Genomic DNA, 19,032 nt, shown 5'->3' with positions numbered 1-19,032 from the left:
AAAATAAAAATAAAAAGGAATGAAATTTTTATACCTGCTACAACATGGCTGAAGCTTGAAAACATTATGCTTAGCAAAATAAGCCAGACACACAAGGAAAAATATTGTATAATTCTACTTCTAGAAGTACCTAGGGTAGGCAAATTCACACAGACAGAGAGTTAGAATAGAAGTCACCAAGAGCGAGGGAGAGAGAAGAAAGGGAGGTTATTGTTTAATGGATACAGAGTTTTGTTGGGCATGATTTTTAAAGCTTTAGGTATAGATGTGTGATGGTCACACAACATTGTGAAATGCCACTGAATTGTACACTTAAGAATGATTAAAATGATATATATTGTTATGTATATTTTATCGCAATTTTATAAAAGATCTGACCTTTTTTATAATGGTAGTTGGTAAAAGAGACTGTGTGTCTGAGATGTGTTGATTGCTTTTTGGTTTGCAGGCTGCCGGCTCTCAGATTGGGATGATGGTCAATTCCTTCACTAACGTCACTGTGGCCATGATCATTGCCTTCTACTTTAGCTGGAAGCTGAGCCTGGTCATCTTGTGCTTCTTCCCCTTCTTGGCTTTATCAGGAGCCACACAGACCAGGATGTTGACAGGCTTTGCCTCTCGAGATAAGCGGGCCCTGGAGATGGTGGGACAGGTAATCTTGCACATCTAATTTTCCCATTCCTCATGGCTGAGTGGCTATCAGACAAACTGTTAAAAACAAATAGTAGGAAGAGACTTAAGGAAGCTGTCAGCCCACAGACAGGCACACTTAAGAACCTTCCACCACCCTTTCCATGCATGTTTGGCCCAAAGACTGAGGCAATAAGGCTCCAAGGCTCTGAGTTTGAGCCGGCGTGGAGAAATAGTGGGGTGAACAGAGGATTGCCTGTTCAATTTCCTCTCGCATAGTGATTCGTTCCACATTCCAATTTGGTGTACTCTCACTTGCAGGGGTAGATAGTTCAGTTTTCTGGCTGTGAGGCTTTTGCAATCTAATGGTTTCCCTGAGCCATGCTTTCCATATACAGAGGAGCTATGATGGTTTTAATGGCACATGCCTTTTCTCTTCACACTGTAGTGTCCCCCAGGCTTGGGGCAAGTGTCTTTCCCAACTAGAATTACAAGCTGCAGTTTAGGTTTTGGATACACTTAGGTTTTAGCTACACATTTTAAAGTGTGTTCTAATTAATATCTTGTCCTCGGGGGTAAATGAGGGATGGTGGCATAAACACTTCTCAAGTATAAGAAATCACACAGGCCGGGGGCAGTGGCTCACGCCTATAATCCCAACACTTTGGGAGGCCAGTGGCTTACGCCTGTAATTACAACACTTTGGGAGGCCGAGGTAGGCAGATCACCTGAGGTCAGGTGTTCAAGACCAGTCTGGCCCACAAGGTGAAACCCCATCTCTACTAAAAAGACAAAAATTATCTGGGCATGGTGGCAGGTGCCTGTAATCCCAGCTACTCGGGAGGCTGAGGCAGGAGAATCACTTGAACCCAGGAGACACAGGCTGCAGTGAGCCAAGATCACGCCACTGCACTCCAGCCTAGGTGACAAGAACAAAACTCCATCAAAAAAAAAAAAAAAGAAAGGAAGGAAGGGAGGAAGGGAAAGAACAAAAGAACGAAAGAACAAAAGAAAGAAAGAAAAGAAAGAAAAAAGAGAAAAGGAAAGGAAAGAAGGAAGGAAGGAAGGGAGTGAAGAAGGAAGAAAAGAAAAAAGAAAGAAATCACACATACATATACACACTCTTTTAACAAATTCACAATAACTTAGGTTCTGTCTCTTTTAAAAGAGGGAACGTGAACTCTGCTCAAGTAGGCAGACGCCAAAAGGACTTCATATGTTGATGGAACAAAGGGGCCTACCTTTTTGCCTTTTTAGGGTAAGACCCTAATTCAGAAACAGTGATTACTTGCCCTAGAGTGTGGGTTAAAACAAATACAAATTCATAGTATAGACTAAAAGATACATTTCCTACTCATTTCAAGTTATGTTAGTGGGTATGGATGGACATAAAGATGTGGAAGATGTCTACATCTTTAATGTGGACATTAAAGACCACAAAAGGAGGGAGGGCGGGAGGGAGTGAGGGTTGAAAAATGACCTATTGTATATGAAATTAATTATTCAGGTGATGGGTACACTAAAAGCCCAGATATCACCACTATACAATATATGCCTGCAAGAAATCTACACTCATACCCCCTAAATATATACAACTTAAACATTTTTTAATGCTATGGAAAAAAAGTATTGTTTTACCACTAGAGGTATAAATACTCATTTTTCCTAAAACATCATTTGCAAACAAATTTAATTAATTTTGTTTACTGCTAAAACTAATTTAAGTTATATAATATTTGGACAGATTAATTTTTTAAGAAAATATAATCTAATATTTTAAATGTATATTTTTAATCTTTTGTCTCAGAAAATGTTTAAAGATACCATTTTATACATTTCAAATGAATTAACGAAGAAGCTAAAAAGCTTTCAAGGATAACTGTGTACCTTTATTTTTCCTTCTCTCTTCCACCACAAGTGGAGGCAACAAAGCCATGCCATGTTAGAATTAAGGGAAACTTGAATTTAACTGAAAAATCGTCTCGTGGTCCAGTTGGGTTGATCTCCAGCCACTTCTTTGTATTCCCAGATGATGCATTCTCTGATTTGTACCACATTCTGCCATCTGCACCATCTAATCCACGCAGCCATTGAAATGTCATGAAAGGAGTTATTTCCGCCCTTGTATTCCTAAGACTCTTTCTCGATCTTCAGATTACAAATGAAGCCCTCAGTAACATCCGCACTGTAGCTGGAATTGGAAAGGAGAGGCGGTTCATTGAAACACTTGAGACTGAGCTGGAGAAGCCCCTCAAGACAGCCATTCAGAAAGCCAACGTTTATGGATTCTGCTTTGCCTTTTCCCAGTGCATCCTGTTTGTTGCAAATTCTGCTTCCTACAGATATGGAGGTTACTTAATCCCCAATGAGGGGCTCCATTTCAGCTACGTGTTCAGGTGAGGAATATCCAGCCAAGGTGAGAAAAGATCAACACACAAGGAAGGAATAGCCTGGTTCTGTCAGTTAGCTTTTTTGCTGCTTAACGAACAATCCCAAGCTTGGTGTCTTACAATAGGTGGGATTAATTATTTTTCAAGATTCTGTGGGTCGTCAGGGGGGTTCTTCTGACCTGGGCTGATTCAGTCAGGCTTCTGTGTATTCTTCTGTCTCCACGTGGCCTGTCAAGCAGATGAGCTTCTTTTGTTCATATTATGGCCTCAGAGTTCCAAGTGCCACAAAAGAGGGCAAGCCCCACTGTGCAAGTACTTTTCAAGTCTCTCCATGCAAAGAGACTTTCTAATTTTCTGTTTGGCCAAAGAAAGTCATACCATCAAGCCCAGGTTTAAGGAATAGAAAAAAATAGAATCCACTTTTTGATGAGAGGAGTAAAAAAGTCATGTTGCAAAGGGATGCATGATAGTGTGAATTAATATGATCATTGTTTATAAACAATCTGCCACAGATGTTAATGCTGAGAAAATCTAGAGGCCTTGGCTAAGATGGTTCATAAAGTACTGTTTTATGTGAACTCCTCTCTTGCAAAGAGGGCATGTTCCCAGCTGACTCCTCCTAGGCAGAGACAGCATAAGCCATACAGGTAGATGATGTTCCATTCGTATAGCCAAAGCCTGCTTTTCTAATCAGATTAGCTTTGAGTGCAATTTCTCACACTTCCAGAGGTGAAAGCCTAAGGGAGTCAGGGTACTCGGGAATGAGGTACACATGTATATGGGTGGCGGAGAGGGCCGGGTATAAAGGTGGAGATGGTCTGAGAAAGGTTTGGAGGGCATTAGGAAAAGTGGTCCTATAGGAATCTGTTCTTGGGTTTCCTTCTCTAGCCATGAGTCCCGCCTTCTCACATGGTCTCTCTTTCAGCACTTCTCTCCCGCTCCACTACACCCACCCAGCCAGGAAAGTCTCTCTTTTCTAAATCTTTGATATTTAAAGCTACTAATCTAAATTAGAAAAAAATGCAAACCATTGGCTTATTTTTATTTAGTTTATATTAAGGTTTTAGAATAATTTTTTGCCAACGTGTAAAAATCTGGGGCTACAGGCTGGGCGCAGTGGCTCACGCCTGTAATCTCAGCACTTTGGGAGGCCAAGGTGGGTGGATCACTTGAGGTCAGGAGTTTGAGACTTGCCTGGCCAACATGGCGAAATCCCGTCTCTACAAAAAATACAAAAAAATAGCCGGGTGTCGTGGTGTGTACCTGTAATCCCAGCTACTCGGGAGGCTGAGGCAGGAGAATCGCTTGAACCCAGGAGGCGAAGGCTGCAGTGAGCTGAGATCATGCCACTGCACTCCAGCCAGGGTGACAGGGTGAGACTCCATCTCAAAAAAAAAAAAAATTCTGGGACTATGGAAAACTCTGAATTTCAGGCTTCACTTTAAAAATTGAAAGGTCATCTTCCACCATTTTCCATTTCATTTCAAGTGCTTTTCATTCCCTTAGGCTTTAAATTGGGCTCCTGGAGATGTTTGGATTTGCAATTCTGGCCTAAAACAATTCCTGCTTATGAACTGAGCAGTGTGACACACAAAGACACATCCCTTATCCCTATCCCCATCCCAGGCAGACCCTCTGTGCATGACAGTGCAGGTGAACAGCTTTGGGGGCTACTACTCACATCACAGTCTGTACAGCAACAAAGTTATCTCTCATTATATTTATCATTCATTCATTCATTCACTCACTCTCATTAATTAAGTACATGTTGAATATAGTTAGAGGCTAACACAAGAAGAAGGAGACAGGCAATTTCATCTGTCTTGCTCTCTGAAGCATAAATTATATACATACCTGGTACAGAATTGAAGCTTACATCATCAATCATTATCTTTTACATATCTATTATAGGTTCAAAAAACTGTTACAATTCTAGAAAAATCAACTCAATCTGGTGATCTTTCAAGCCTGCTTTTTCTTTAAAAAAAAAAAAAAAAAAAAAAAAAAAAAAAAAAAAACCTTCAGAAGTCTTTTTCCCCCTCCAACAATTTTCTTAAAAGAAGCTATTGTGGTCAAATAAAGGTTTGGAGGTCTGAGCTCTCCCCTTCATGCTCGTTCAGTCCTCTTCTTACCCCTTTTTCATAGAACACAGTTTGAAAACTGCTAATCTCTTAAACACCACCCTCTTCATTCCCAGACAAATCTAAAGTGACTTGCTTAAGGATATTTGGTCCTTTCCTAGCAGAACCAGGGCTAGATCCCCAAACTTCTGCCCTCAGGTCACCACACCAACTACTCCTCCCTGCTCTCTGCCTGTGTGTCTGTCTGGTTACAGGGTGATCTCTGCAGTTGTACTGAGTGCGACAGCTCTTGGAAGAACCTTCTCTTACACCCCAAGTTATGCAAAAGCTAAAATATCAGCTGCACGCTTTTTTGAACTGCTGGACCGACAACCCCCAATCAGTGTATACAGTAGTGCAGGAGAAAAATGGGTAAGTGTTGGAATACTATGCAGCCATAAAAAGGGATAAGTTCATGTCCTTTGCAGGGATAGGGATGAAGCTGGAAACCATAATTCTCAGCAAACTAACTCAAGAACAGAAAACCAAACACCGCATGTTCTCACTCATAAGTGGGAGTTGAACAATGAGAACACATGGACACAGAGCAGGGAACATCACACACTGGGGCCTGTCAGGGGATGGCTGGGGGTAGGGGAGGGATAGCATTAGGAAAAATACCTAATGTACATGACAGGTTGATGGGTGCAGCAAACCACCATGGCACATGTATACCTATGTAACAAACCTGCACATTCTGCACATCTACCCCAGAAGTTAAAGTCTAATAAAATACATAAATAAAATGTGTAAGTATTGATGAGGGGTAAGGTTGTGCGTGTGCGTGTGTGTGTGTGTGTGTGTGTGTGTGTGTGTGCAGGACAGCCATTAGGGATGGCCATCAATACCACTTGGCTTCTAAATTCCTGCTGTGTATGGGTTCATTCATACGTACTCGGAGTGGACACAAAGTAGATTTATAACTACACAGGAATAAAGCAAATTAGCATCAAAAATTATTCCTAAAGCTGGCATTTGAACAAGGCGATGACTTTCAATGAATGCTAAATTCTGTGTAATATAAAATACACTTAGTTCCTGAATGAATGAAGCCAGTTGTCCTCTGAGATCTACCTAACCACTGTGTTTTCTATTGATGTTCTGATACGGAATGTAGAAAAATCAATTCTTCCTGTCCAATAACGTTGATTTAATTCATGTTCATCTTGATTCAAGTTTTAGCTTATGTGGATGTCCAGAAAATTAATTCAATCTTGACAAAATATCTTCTTCTAATTGATAGATATGTATTTTTAAATCTTCTCTACCTATTTTTGAAAATTTTAGTATGTTCCAGAAAGCAAAGCAAACCTAAACACTAGTAAAGCTAAGCTAAATTCGTTATCTTTCTAAATTTGTAAAATTTCTCCTTCAGTTCAGTAAATGTAAAGTTTCTGTGTGTTTGTTAAATGTCTATCCATTTCTAGAGTTTATAGGCTAGAGAGTTTTAAGCACACCAAAGTACAATAGAAAATATTCACCTTTGCAGTACAGACCTCAGGTAACTTTCTTTCTAGGTCGTTTTAAGTGTAACATTATTTTTAGTCTTTGGGGGAACAAAGCTATAGGGTTTGGACAGTTACTGGCTTCTGTGATATAATATCTTCCAGCTGTTCTCTTCTATTCAGAATGTCAGGAATGGATGGCAAGAAAATTCCCTTAGGTTAGACTGGGAATGGGGGAGTCAAATGTCTTTAATTGTGTTGCCCAAGCCTTTCTTTATACTACATCTTTCAGAATAGAAAATGGAATGTCCTTTTATTAAGTTACTGTCTCTATACTTTGCATTTTGGCAGCGTGGTTTGAAGGTATCTCAAGTAGGGATTAAACTCAAGATTTAGGTGTGTTTTCAATATTCTAGGCTCCAGTAAGAGCATCTCTAATTTTGATCCTCCCATCCACAGAACAACTTCCAGGGGAAGATTGATTTTGTTGATTGTAAATTTACATATCCTTCTCGACCTGACACGCAAGTTCTGAATGGTCTCTCAGTGTCGATTAGTCCAGGGCAGACACTGGCATTTGTTGGGAGCAGTGGATGTGGCAAAAGCACCAGCATTCAGCTGTTGGAACGTTTCTATGATCCTGATCAAGGAAAAGTGGTAAGCCACACAACCTTTTTGAGAATTTTGCCTTCTGCAGACTATTTCCAAGTTTTTGGCTTCAAGGTTTTGCTTTGCCAGACTCACTTTAAAATGCTTGCCTTAGGCATTACCCCATGCATATTTTCCAGTCCCAGTCATTTGCTGCTTCACCTTATTCTCCCTCACAATTTCTAATGTCAGATTTTCCCCAGTTCCAGATGGCCTGCTGACCAGTTAGGCAAAGAAAACTGGGCACACTGCAAACCTGGAGATGAGTGTATTTAATAGAAGCATTCATTTACCCGTAAATGGAGCAGAAAGTGCAGACTAATCAGGAAACTAATGACCAGGAATGAAAAAAGTAGAGTGAAAAGGGAAATAATGATAAATGAGCAAGAAAGGAGATTTAGCATGAAAAGATCTAAGACAATCCTTGTTCAAGAAGCTGAAATCTAAATAAGGCAAGGAACTCAGATTGAGAGCCATGTACCGTAAATCTTTGGCAAGGATATTTGAAATTTTGGTGAATAGCTTTGTTATTTATTTTTCATAACATTTCTTTCTCTTTTCTGTCCTTTTTTTCTTTCTTTAAAAGTAATATATACAGAAGGTCACAAAATCAAATAATAAACATTTATAATGAAAAGTCGCCCCCTGCTTTATGCTTACACTCCCACTCCACATTTCTCTGCCCAAAGGCAACTATCTTTGACCACTTGATGTTTTTTGACCTGCCGATGATTACTTTTATGTCTTTAAATAATGTGCTCCTGCTGTTTCATGATTTAACAAATTTAGACTCTCTGTGATTTATTCTCAAGAGATAAAAATCTACTTACCCTCACCACCCCCTTCTTTTTCCTACCTCCTCCCAATGTAGTGATATCATTTTTTAGACCTTCTATTTATAAATTTGTAAACTTCTGATCTGCTTCCGTTGCTCTTCCACCACCTGTAGATAGTTCCTCTTGAATTCTCGCTTTCTAAAATAAAAATGTTAGCAATCCTACCTTTATTTTCACCTCTTACTCCCTTCTTTTACCTCTTAAGTTCTAACTGCACTATTATCAAGAATTCAGAGCACATTCTGTTTACAACATTATCTTTCCTGCTTTCACTCTAAGTTGATTCTAAAAGTTGAAAACCAATTGACAGCTTTTTAAATGATTATGTAAGTATTGTTCATCCCTTAGTCAAATAGTGAGTTACATTTGTGTTATATTTTTTCTTGATTGTTTTTCTGAAAGGTTTCTTTTTTCCTTGTATTCTTTGTCTTTATGACAACCTTTGTGTTCTTCCAATGTCCCTCTCAGGCCATCTATTCCCTCATTTCTGTCACTTGCAACCTTTGCCTGTTGAATAGTTGTCTTCCTGTGAGTTCCCTGTGACATTTCCTTGGATTAGATCCATTATTTCATAGTTCCCATAAATGCCCTTTTCATAGTTTTCACCCCCCTTTGTTGGAGCTCATCCACAAGCAATTTTCTAAGAAATCGTTCATAGATATAGGTCTGAAAAAGTTTTATTTTGCTCCATACTTGATTCACTGTTGAATGCTAATATTTTGAAAGTGGCCTTTCTGACTTCCCTGAATAGTATAATCTTTAGTGTAATGAGGACAGATAACATTATGAAAAGACATGCTGAGAAAAACTTGAAAGAGGCAACTAAAGATTTCCTTGCATAAAGCAAAGCCAGGGCTAATTGTTGTTGAGAAATGCTTTATACTTTTTCTAATGGTGTTTGCTTTTTCCATTACTTAGAAATTATCTTAAATATAATCTGTTCATACCATTTATCACCATTTTTTCTGAAATAATAGGGCCAAATACTTTACAGTAGTACGTTAGGCATACTGTGCCTTTAATATTCTAGGACTTTTTTGTGAACCAGCTCATGTTGTAGATATTCAAGTACCTGGACTTCACTGCCTAACTAGACTGTGAGTTCCAAGGAAACAGAGATAATATTTTCTTTACGTAGCAGACATAGACTGCTTAGGATGGTGCTTTGTGGCAGGTGATTCAAATATATGTTTGTTGATTGACTAAGTGAATAAATGTATTCCTTTTTTACTTGGTTTTATTACCTCAGTTATTCAGAGAATGGCGTTAGTAAAATCAAGAAAACAGGTTTGACCCTTATATTGACCAAAAGCTTCCCAGACAAAAATCCTTTCCGTAACTCATGAGTCTCAAAATAGAGCAACCCTGTATATTTGTAGAGAGTGTGCTGCAGCAAAGTAAGGGGAAGTTGTTTCTTACCTGAATACCTGAGCATCTTTCTCATTTGTTTCACCTGTAGAGCCAGAGTTCAGGAAATAAATAGGACTATAGTCTGATTAGTGTTAACATGGATGCCACTCCTGATAGACATTACATACAGAGGTCAAAGGCAGCATAATTTATTCCGTAATTTTAGCCTTGGGATTGCTGTCTGTTAAGCAAGCCAAATGTCCTGCATAACGCCTAACGCTAACATATGAACTTCCCTCGCTGCTGAAATTCTGAAAACTTAATGACCTGTCATCTCCTCTATTGGCAGATGATAGATGGGCATGACAGCAAAAAAGTAAACATCCAGTTCCTGCGCTCAAACATTGGAATAGTTTCCCAGGAACCAGTGTTGTTTGCCTGTAGCATAATGGACAATATCAAGTATGGAGACAACACCAAAGAAATTCCCGTGGAAAGAGTCATAGCAGCTGCAAAACAGGCTCAGCTGCATGATTTTGTCATGTCACTCCCAGAGGTGAGTACGAAGTCAGAGCCATTCCCTGTGGGAGACAAGGATGGGGAGAAGTAGAACGACCAAAGTGTACAGGTTGAGCGTCCCTAATCTGAAAATCCCAAATCCAAAATTTTCCAAAATTCAAAACTGTTTGAGTGCCAACATGATCCCACAAGTGGAAAATTTCATACTTGACCTCGTATGATGGGCCACAGTCAAAATGCAGTCAAAACTTTGTTTCATGCACAAAATTATTAAAAATATTGTAGGAATTTACTTCTGGGCTATGTGTATAAAGTAGATAAGAAACATGAATTTTGTGATTGGACTTGAGTCCTATCCCCAAGATATCTCATTATATGCAGATATTCCAAAATCTGAAAAAGTCCAAAATCTGAAATACTTCTGGTTCCAAGCATTTCTGATAAGAAATATTCAATCTGTATTATGATTGTGGCTCTAGAAGGTCAAAGGGTACACAATTTATCTCACAGTGGCCCCGGACTGTCTTAGTTTTTTAAGCAAAAGAAATATCCTTCATCAACATACTCTTTAATTTTGGAAAATATTGGATTGCCCAATGCAATGGATGCTATTTTTGTAGAATTATTTTGCACATTGAGCTTTAGTTTAGCATAGTGGGAAAAAGCCTGAGATTTGGAGCTGACCTGGGCTTGCATCCAAGCTTTGCCACTTAGTAGCTTCATAGCTTTGGGACAATTATCCTTTCTGAGATTGTGTATTCCATCTGCAAAGTGCAAGAAAATAACGTTAAAATGAAGAAAACACACTTAATAGGTACACAAAGAAAGCTGCCGCTGGTATTACTGCCATCATCATTATTTCATTACTTGGCAGTGTGTACCGTGGGTGGTGGGTAAGTTGCACCTGCCTTGGTGTCTCTTACTTTGCCAGAGCCAAGTCCAGATTTCACACAGTATTGTCTCTGCATTTTCCCATCCACCAAAAGTCCCTCTTAGTTTGGATCACAAGAAAAATTAAAACATGGAAACCAAATTGTAGGGCCAAATTTTACCTTTTACCTTCTCTACTTACTTTTTAAAAATATCCCTGGGAAAATTATTTTTCTTTATAAGTGATTATGTTTATAAATTTTGTGGTGTTTGTGGAGGGCTTTTTGTTTGCTCTTTTCACAGTCTCCTAAGTGTTAGGCTCTTGGCCCGGTTCTTACCTGTTAGCCCAATCTATAAGCACATGGAAATTACTATTTGCTGAATCCAGAGTTCAAAAGCAAAGCTTGTGTGTCTCCTGGGAGACTCATTTATCCCACAAACCCTTATTGAATACCTACTCATTTGGGGCGAGGTGCTGGCATGGAGCTGGTTTACTACATTGTCCTCATACAGACTTCCCCATGGTACCCTTCTCTGAGCACTTTGTCTCCACAAGGACAAAGCAGATTTTCATGGGTCTCACCTGGCATGATGGAGCTTTCATCAGGAGGCAAGGGAAGCCGGGGAAGGAAACAGCTCATGTTGTGGAAGGCAGGAAGAGCAGTAGTCAAGGGACTCAAAGGAGAGACAGATTCACTTTCACCTGGATTCAGATTTCACTTTCACTGCTTGTTACTTGTCCTCACACCATTTTCTTACCTCCCTGTGCCTAAGTTTTGTAATCTAAAAAAAATAGGGTGGGTATGGTTTCTGTGTGTATTAAATGATAACCTTGCTAGAATAGTTAGCACAATACCTCTATGGTAAACGCACTGTGAATGTTAACTAATTTTTATGTAGCCATCCCAGGCATGAGTGATTTTTCTTCCTAATTTTATCTAACACTCACAATAAATATGTGAAGTGAGTGTTAATACTGCACCTCAGATGACTAGCCAGCTCAAAAAAATGTAAATAATTTATTCATGAACACAAGCTAGTAAGCAGCAGAGTGGAGCTTCTAACCAAGGCCTGTGTTCCAGGTTGTCACCTCCCTAATACAGAAATCACAAAGACATTTCCATTCTTGAGATTAGTCCATCTTGGAAGGATTTTTCCAGATAAGAGTGTAGAATCAGACAGTCTCAAATCAAGGAGGATCTCATATATGGGCTTCTACCTGGACACAGGGAGGAGATTGAAAATATAAACCTAAAAGAAATGCAGACATGAGGAATAAAGTCCCCTTGCTTCCCACATCAAAGGTCACAAATTCCATGTTTTTCTTATATTCCTAAGTGGATTTGACATCCTTCATCCTATAGGAGGATTCACTCACTATTCCCTAGTTCAACAAATAAATAATTTAAATTACAGAGGAGAACTTGACATGAGTTCTGTACAGCACAGGAGCAATAACTGTTCCTATTTCTCAAACTTACCATACTTCTTTCAGAAATATGAAACTAACGTTGGGTCCCAGGGGTCTCAACTCTCTCGAGGGGAGAAACAACGCATTGCTATTGCTCGGGCCATTGTACGAGACCCTAAAATCTTGCTACTAGATGAAGCCACTTCTGCCTTAGACACAGAAAGTGAAAAGGTAAGTACTGATTTTCTAAAGTCTTATATCGTTACAAATGAGTCTTTGGCTGTAAAATTTGTCCTTATAAAATGGCATTATTTTCAATTTTCTGATTTATTAACAGTAGAATTTGGCAATACTTTATGGAACCAAAAGAAAATTATCTAGAGCAAGTGATTTACTATAAGATTGCTTCAAATAAAATATTTTACCTTTAAAATAAGAATTGTTTTTAAGATTCTTTAGGCTAAGTGACATTTTTTTCCAAAGGCAAATGATCACCTTTCTTGAATAAAGTGAAATAATCTAGATGATCTGTTATAAATATTTTATAGTTCTAAAGGTATGTGACAGAGAAGGTAGGCCACATACAACACAAAGAAAGAGGTAATATCTGATGTGTGGTTTGCATGAAAGAAGATGCAATTGAGCAGAACGCAATTATGAAATTTAAAATGTATAATTAATGCCATAACAATTGGGATTCCATTTTGGAGAGAGCTAAAATGTCTTCAATGAAGAGCAGTATCAGGAACGGCCACTTAACTGCCACCCTCCATTGTTTTCTTGGTTTCATTTCAGGAAGCTAGACCATCAAATGTCGTAAAATTACATAGGACTTCATAGTTTGCTTCCTTCTTGCTCCACTGAAATTTTTCAGCCTGTGCACTGCCATTGAAATCACTGATGCATTGCATTCAGAGAATACTTACTTAATCTTCTCTCATGTCAAACCTTCGGGTTTGCCCTCAAGTATAGAATTGTTATTCAGGTCATGTTAACTGAACTCTCATGATGGTGGGCTGGGGAGCAATCATGCATCTTTGCATCAACTTTCCATCTTCTCTTTGCAGACGGTGCAGGTTGCTCTAGACAAAGCCAGAGAGGGTCGGACCTGCATTGTCATTGCCCATCGCTTGTCTACCATCCAGAACGCGGATATCATTGCTGTCATGGCACAGGGGGTGGTGATTGAAAAGGGAACCCATGAAGAACTGATGGCCCAAAAAGGAGCCTACTACAAACTAGTCACCACAGGATCCCCCATCAGTTGACCCAATGCAAGAACCTCAGACACACATGACGCACCAGTTACAGGGGTTGTTTTTAAAGAAAAAACGATCCCAGCAGGAGGGGACTGCTGGGATCGTTTTTTCTTTAAAGAAGAATGTTAATATTTTACTTTTACAGTCATTGTCATACATCAGAATCCAACCTAATTTCTAATGACCTTCCATAATAATTCTGCTTTAGATGTATATACAGAAAATGAAAGAAACTAGGGTCCATGTGACGGAAAACCCAATGTCAAGTGGCGGCTCAGCCACCACTCAGTGCTTCTCTGTGCAGGAGCCAGTCCTGATTAATATGTGGGACTTAGTGAGGCATCAGGGAGTAAGTGAGACTTTGAACTCCTCGAGGGCAGAGAACTGTCTTGCATTTTTGAAACCTCAGTGTACACAGAGGCGTGTCTATAACAGGCATTCAACAAACATTTCTTGAGCTTGACCAAGGTCAAATTTGAAAAGAACAGAAGGACTAAAGACCAGCTGTGTTTCTTGACTAAAGTTGTCTTTTACGTCAAACCAGCTTCCTTTATCTCTAAGGCTGAGGATAGGGAAGGGGTGGATGCTCTCAGGCTGAGGGAGGCAGAAAGGGAAAGCATTGGCATGTGCCTTCCAGTTAGGGCTGTTGATTTATGCTTCAGCTTCAGAGTGGGTGTAGGGGCGGCGAAGCTACCATTACTGTGAGAACCTGCCAGTGTGGCTGGAGCAGGGGACTCTCTCCCAGGCCTTGTACTCCTCAGCACCTCCCTGCATACTGATCGTTGTTTTTAGTTTCTGCAAAATTCTATTCATGAAATGAAAATAGTGCACTTTACTTTACTGTAGTTTCATAAGGTGTTATACAAAAAAGCAAGTAAATATGGCAGAAAAGCATTCGTTTGCCCCTGCTCCCTCAAAACACCACATAATGACATAGAACTAAAGGTGGCAGGAATCTAGAAGAATGAAGAAAACACAGTGATGCCACCTGCAAAATCTTGGGAGCCAGAAAGCAAATGGACAACTGATAATAGAGTTACAAGATGAGAGAAAAAAAAATGTAACCTGTTAGTTGGGGAGCCTAGAAACGTCCTGTTTTGTACCACAGACCCCTAGAAAGGTCAAGATGTAAAAACACTGGGTCCTTCTGGAAGGAGGAGGCAAGGGCACAGAGGGACTGAAGACAGAGGAATGGGCCAAAAGCCTGTATGGAAACAGAATTGCAGAGCCCTGCCTGCAGCAGGATGGCTGCCTTTCCCCAGTTCCAGCAAGAGACTGAATACTCCCCCTCTGAGGAGGCTCACAGGGAGGTATGCACTGAGACACAAGGTGCAGTTGAAGGGGCAGCTAACATGCAAGAGACAGGGGGACTGAGTGTAAAGCTGTGTATGAACAAAAGAACTTCCAGCCCCTCTCCTCTGGCAGGAGATTGAAGAATGATTTTCTGGGGAAACTGGCCAATCTAAGAGGTTGGGCCAGGTGCTGTGGCTCACGCCTGTAATCCCACCACTTTGGGAGGCCGAGGCGGGCAGATCACGAGGTCAGGAGATCGAGACCATCCTGGCTAATACGGTGAAACCCCGTCTCTACTAAAAATATAAAAAAATTAGCCGGGCATAGTGGTAGGCGCCTGTAGTTCCAGCCACTCGGGAGACTGAAGCAGGAGAATGGCGTGAACCCAGGAATCAGAGCTTGCAGGGAGCCGAGATCACGTCACTGCACTCCAGCCTGGGCGACAGAGCGAAAAAAAAAAAAAAAGAAAGAAAAGAAGTCAAGGACCCCATCCTTGGAATCCTAAGAAAATTTTCCAGCCATATTACCCTCCTATGAAGCCCACCTGTCAGTCAACAAGCACCCACTCAATCAGAGCTTCCCCAGGCTTTTCAATGTCTCCCTCTTGCATGGAAATTGACTTCCAAGGACCACCAGACACTGAGGAAGTATTTTAACATATAAAGCAAAAGCAACAATAGGACAGCTGGACAAAGGAAAGTAGAACTAACAGAGCCAATGCAGTGATTAGGAAAACACTCAAAACGTGGTAATAAATGTATTCAATGAGTCAAGATAAGATATTTCCATCTATTTAAATAAAAACAAGAATCAATAAAAATGAACATACGAAAAAGAGCTCTTGTCACAGAAATGAAAACTTTGAGAGCAGCACTGCACCCACGGTTCCCACAGACCTACCCTGCCATCATGTTTTCTCCCTACTCCAGTTTCCTCCCAAGCTCACTCTACGTAGATGGTTTTTCTTCCCTTAGCCAACAAATGAAATTCTGCCTATAAATAAAGCTGGGACATTAGGATATGGAGGTTTATTATTTACGTCTCTTTTCCAGTGTTTCCTGGTATATAACAGCAAAGATGGTTTAGCAAGTTAACTGATCAGGCCAGAATTCTTGATGGTTGCCAAGTCAGGAGGCAGATGGTGAAGGAATGCATTCTGGTTATGAAAAATGGCAATGACAAGTTGCAGAGTAAAGATGCCTTTTAGAGGAAATTAAAGTTTGCAATAAATACATGCTAATCCTCTAATTTTGATTTAAAAAGACTAAAGCTATTGTTTTGGCTTGCATTTAAAAGAGCAAGAGCATAGACTCTTGTGCTGGGAGGTGGCCAGTATCCTGGAAAGGAATTTATGGAGTCTGAAAGAGGAATTAATACAAATTATATATATACATATATATATATATATATATATTTTTTTTTTTTTTTTTTTTTTTTTTTTTTTTTTTGAGACGAGTCTTGCTCTGTCCCCCAGGCTGGAGTGCAGTGGCGCGATCTCGGCTCACTGCAAGCTCTGCCTCCTGGGTTTATGCCATTCTCCTGCCTCAGCCTCCCAAGTAGCTGGGACTACAGGCGCCCACCACCACACCCGGCTAATTTTTTTGTACTTTTAGTAGAGACGGGGTTTCACCATGTTAGCCAGGATGGTCTGGATCTCCTGAGCTCGTGATCCGCCCGTCTCGGCCTCCCAAAGTGCTAGGATTACAGGCGTGAGCCACCGCGCCCGGCAAATTATATTTACAAATAAGATACTTGAAAGTTATTTATATGAGGGAAAAGATTGACTAAAGAGGGCTTGAAATTGAGGAAATAATTGAGGCTCAGTGACAAGGTAGAAGATTACAGCTTCAAAAATGAATAGATAGATAGCATTGCATGTTATTTTACAACACCAGGGGGCGATGATGTCTACATTTTTAACCTGCATCCTCTATCGCTGACAAAGATTTGGTCTCTGCAATTTTACCTCATTGTTTCTCAGAAGACCAAGGGGCTGGCTTAATTTGTTCTGTTTAAACTTATTGCAAGTCTTTCTGTAATTTCCTAATGTTTTCATAATGTGTTGGTGTTGTAATCAGACTCTCCTCATAACCCCAGTTAATAAAACTTAACAGGAAAAAAAAAATAGACGGATTGGAAGATAAAGTTGGGGAAATTTCTCTGAAAGTAAAACAGAAAGATAGAGATGAAAAGTAGGGGGAAAAAAAGAAAAGAAAAAATTGAGGGTAACCTTTCAGGTGGTGCAATAATTAGTAGTCTAGTTCCAGAGAGTTCAGAGAAAACTGAGGGGCAGAAATTATTTTTAAAAATAGTCTAAGAACATTTCCTATAATTGAAGAATATGAATTTCCAAGCTGAAAGAGTTCACCTAACACTGAATATAATAAATAAAAATCCTATTTGGGCACATTATAAAATTTTAGAAAACGAGGGAAAAGGAGAATATTTTCCAGGAGAGAAGGGGGAATGTGTGACATATAATCGATAAAGAATTATAATGATGTGACCGGGCACAGTGGCTCATGCCTGTAATCCCAGCACTTTAGGAGGCTGAGGCAAGAGGATTGCTTGAGCCCAGGAGTACAAGACCAGCCTGGGCAACCTGGCAAAACCCATTTCTAACAAAAAAGGAAAAGCAAAAATTATCCAGGCATGGTGGCATGAGCCACTCGGGAAGCTGAGGTGGGGCAATTGCTTGAGTCCAGGTGGTTGAGGCTTTGGTGACCCAACATCGCGCCACTGCCCTCCAGCCTGGGCAACAGAGCAAGACCTTGTCTCAAAAAAACAAAACAAAACAAACAAAAAAAGAGCTCTAATGACATAGGACCTTTTGACAATGAAACTAAAATTCATAAAGATTTGCCTTCAAAATTCTAAGGGGAAATCATTCTATATGTAGCAAAGCTATTCTCAAGAATGAGAGAGGTCTAAAGACATTCTCAGTCATGCAGGTCTCAACACCTCTACTCCCCATCTTTTCTCAGGAAGCCACAAAAGGGGGCTCTTTTTAAAAATACAGGCACAGACAAAGAAATAGGAAGATATGGGATGTAAGAACAGATGACCTAACTCGAGAATGAGGTGCTGGGAATGTCCAGGAGGATTAGGAAGGAGCTCACAGGATTACAGGTGTGCTTTTCCCATAGGAAGGAGCCAGACTGAGGCAGGGACATGGGTTCTGAGAGGAATGTCCCCCAGAAAAACATGGAGCTGCTAGACTGCCTGATGGGTTTGAACGCTGAGAGAAGACAGAACCCCCTGCTAGAGTTTGAGGGTAAATTAGCAATGCATAATAGAAGACAGAGTGAGATTGGAGATTTTTAGCTATTAGCTCTAGGGGGAAAGAAAAGTTACACAAAAAGGAAATATATTTTATTACACTGAGTATGTTATTTACAAAGTCACATCAATGTAAAAGCTTAATACTGATCTAAACCAGAATTATGGATAGACTATGAAAGGAACAAGAAAAATGTGTGGGGTAGGCTGTGGATGGGATAGGACATGGGTAAAAAAAGAACTGGATCCTTGTGGTCCTCATATTTCATAATGGAAACTGAACAGTTAAACATTTAAACAAATAGCAATAAAAACATCTTATTGTAAAAGATGAAGGGGAATACTGAAAGAAATTGCTAAAAGACTTATGTACATGTGTATCTTTCATTGAAAAAACTAAAGTTTAAAATGAAAAGGGGATAGAAATGCAGTACAGTCACAAAAATTAGAACAATAGATACTGAAACTATTATAGATTTGAAAGATACATCACCAGAAGAGAAGGGAGTCCAGATATAGATTCACCAGAGAGCCCATTTATCAGAGTTTATTTTAAACTTCTAATCACAAAAAGTGAGCGCAATTTTCTCTTCCTGCGTTGTTCACAATCATTTGGAAAAAAATCTCAAATCTATAAATAAGACAATGGGGTAAAGGTCAAATAAGTTTTGGTACATATATACAATGACGTTTATCATGAAGCCAAAATAATGATGTTGACTTACATTTGTTGTTTTTTATGGAACAATGCCCATGATATATTGTGCAGAAAAAAAAGATTTCTGATCATCAAAGATGGTATGCTATCTATCTATCTAATCATCTATGCACACACACTCATACATACACACATCTGTTATGTGTGTTTGGCATGTGCTTGTACATACTTGTATGTATAAAAAGATGTCTGGAAGAATTTCTGCCAAATTTTGGTAACTTTTATTTCCAGCCATTTGTCCTTTGTGTGACCAGAGCTCCCTGC

At 39.7% G+C, this 19,032-nt stretch overlaps 1 protein-coding gene across 7 annotated transcripts in view; it reads left to right on the top strand.

Moving 5' to 3' along the window:
* The window catches only part of ABCB11 (ATP binding cassette subfamily B member 11), a 112,738-nt gene extending 96,951 nt beyond the window's left edge, over positions 1 to 15,787 (top strand). For all 7 annotated transcript variants that reach the window (XM_015432329.4, XM_074009388.1, XM_045367203.3 and 4 more), the window contains 7 exons: positions 449 to 652; positions 2,785 to 3,026; positions 5,356 to 5,512; positions 7,045 to 7,242; positions 9,769 to 9,975; positions 12,304 to 12,450; positions 13,287 to 15,787. In XM_015432329.4, the coding sequence (XP_015287815.2) occupies positions 449 to 652; positions 2,785 to 3,026; positions 5,356 to 5,512; positions 7,045 to 7,242; positions 9,769 to 9,975; positions 12,304 to 12,450; positions 13,287 to 13,487 (1,356 nt within the window). In that variant the 3' untranslated portion in view covers positions 13,488 to 15,787. The remainder of the gene's footprint in view (positions 1 to 448; positions 653 to 2,784; positions 3,027 to 5,355; positions 5,513 to 7,044; positions 7,243 to 9,768; positions 9,976 to 12,303; positions 12,451 to 13,286) is intronic.
* Positions 15,788 to 19,032: the final 3,245 nt, after the last annotated feature.

This window comes from Macaca fascicularis, chromosome 12 (assembly GCF_037993035.2).
Source record: "Macaca fascicularis isolate 582-1 chromosome 12, T2T-MFA8v1.1".
Classification (NCBI taxonomy): domain Eukaryota; kingdom Metazoa; phylum Chordata; class Mammalia; order Primates; family Cercopithecidae; genus Macaca; species Macaca fascicularis.
The sequence above is the reverse complement of the archived record's forward strand: the minus strand, read 5'-3'. Positions and strand labels throughout refer to the sequence as shown.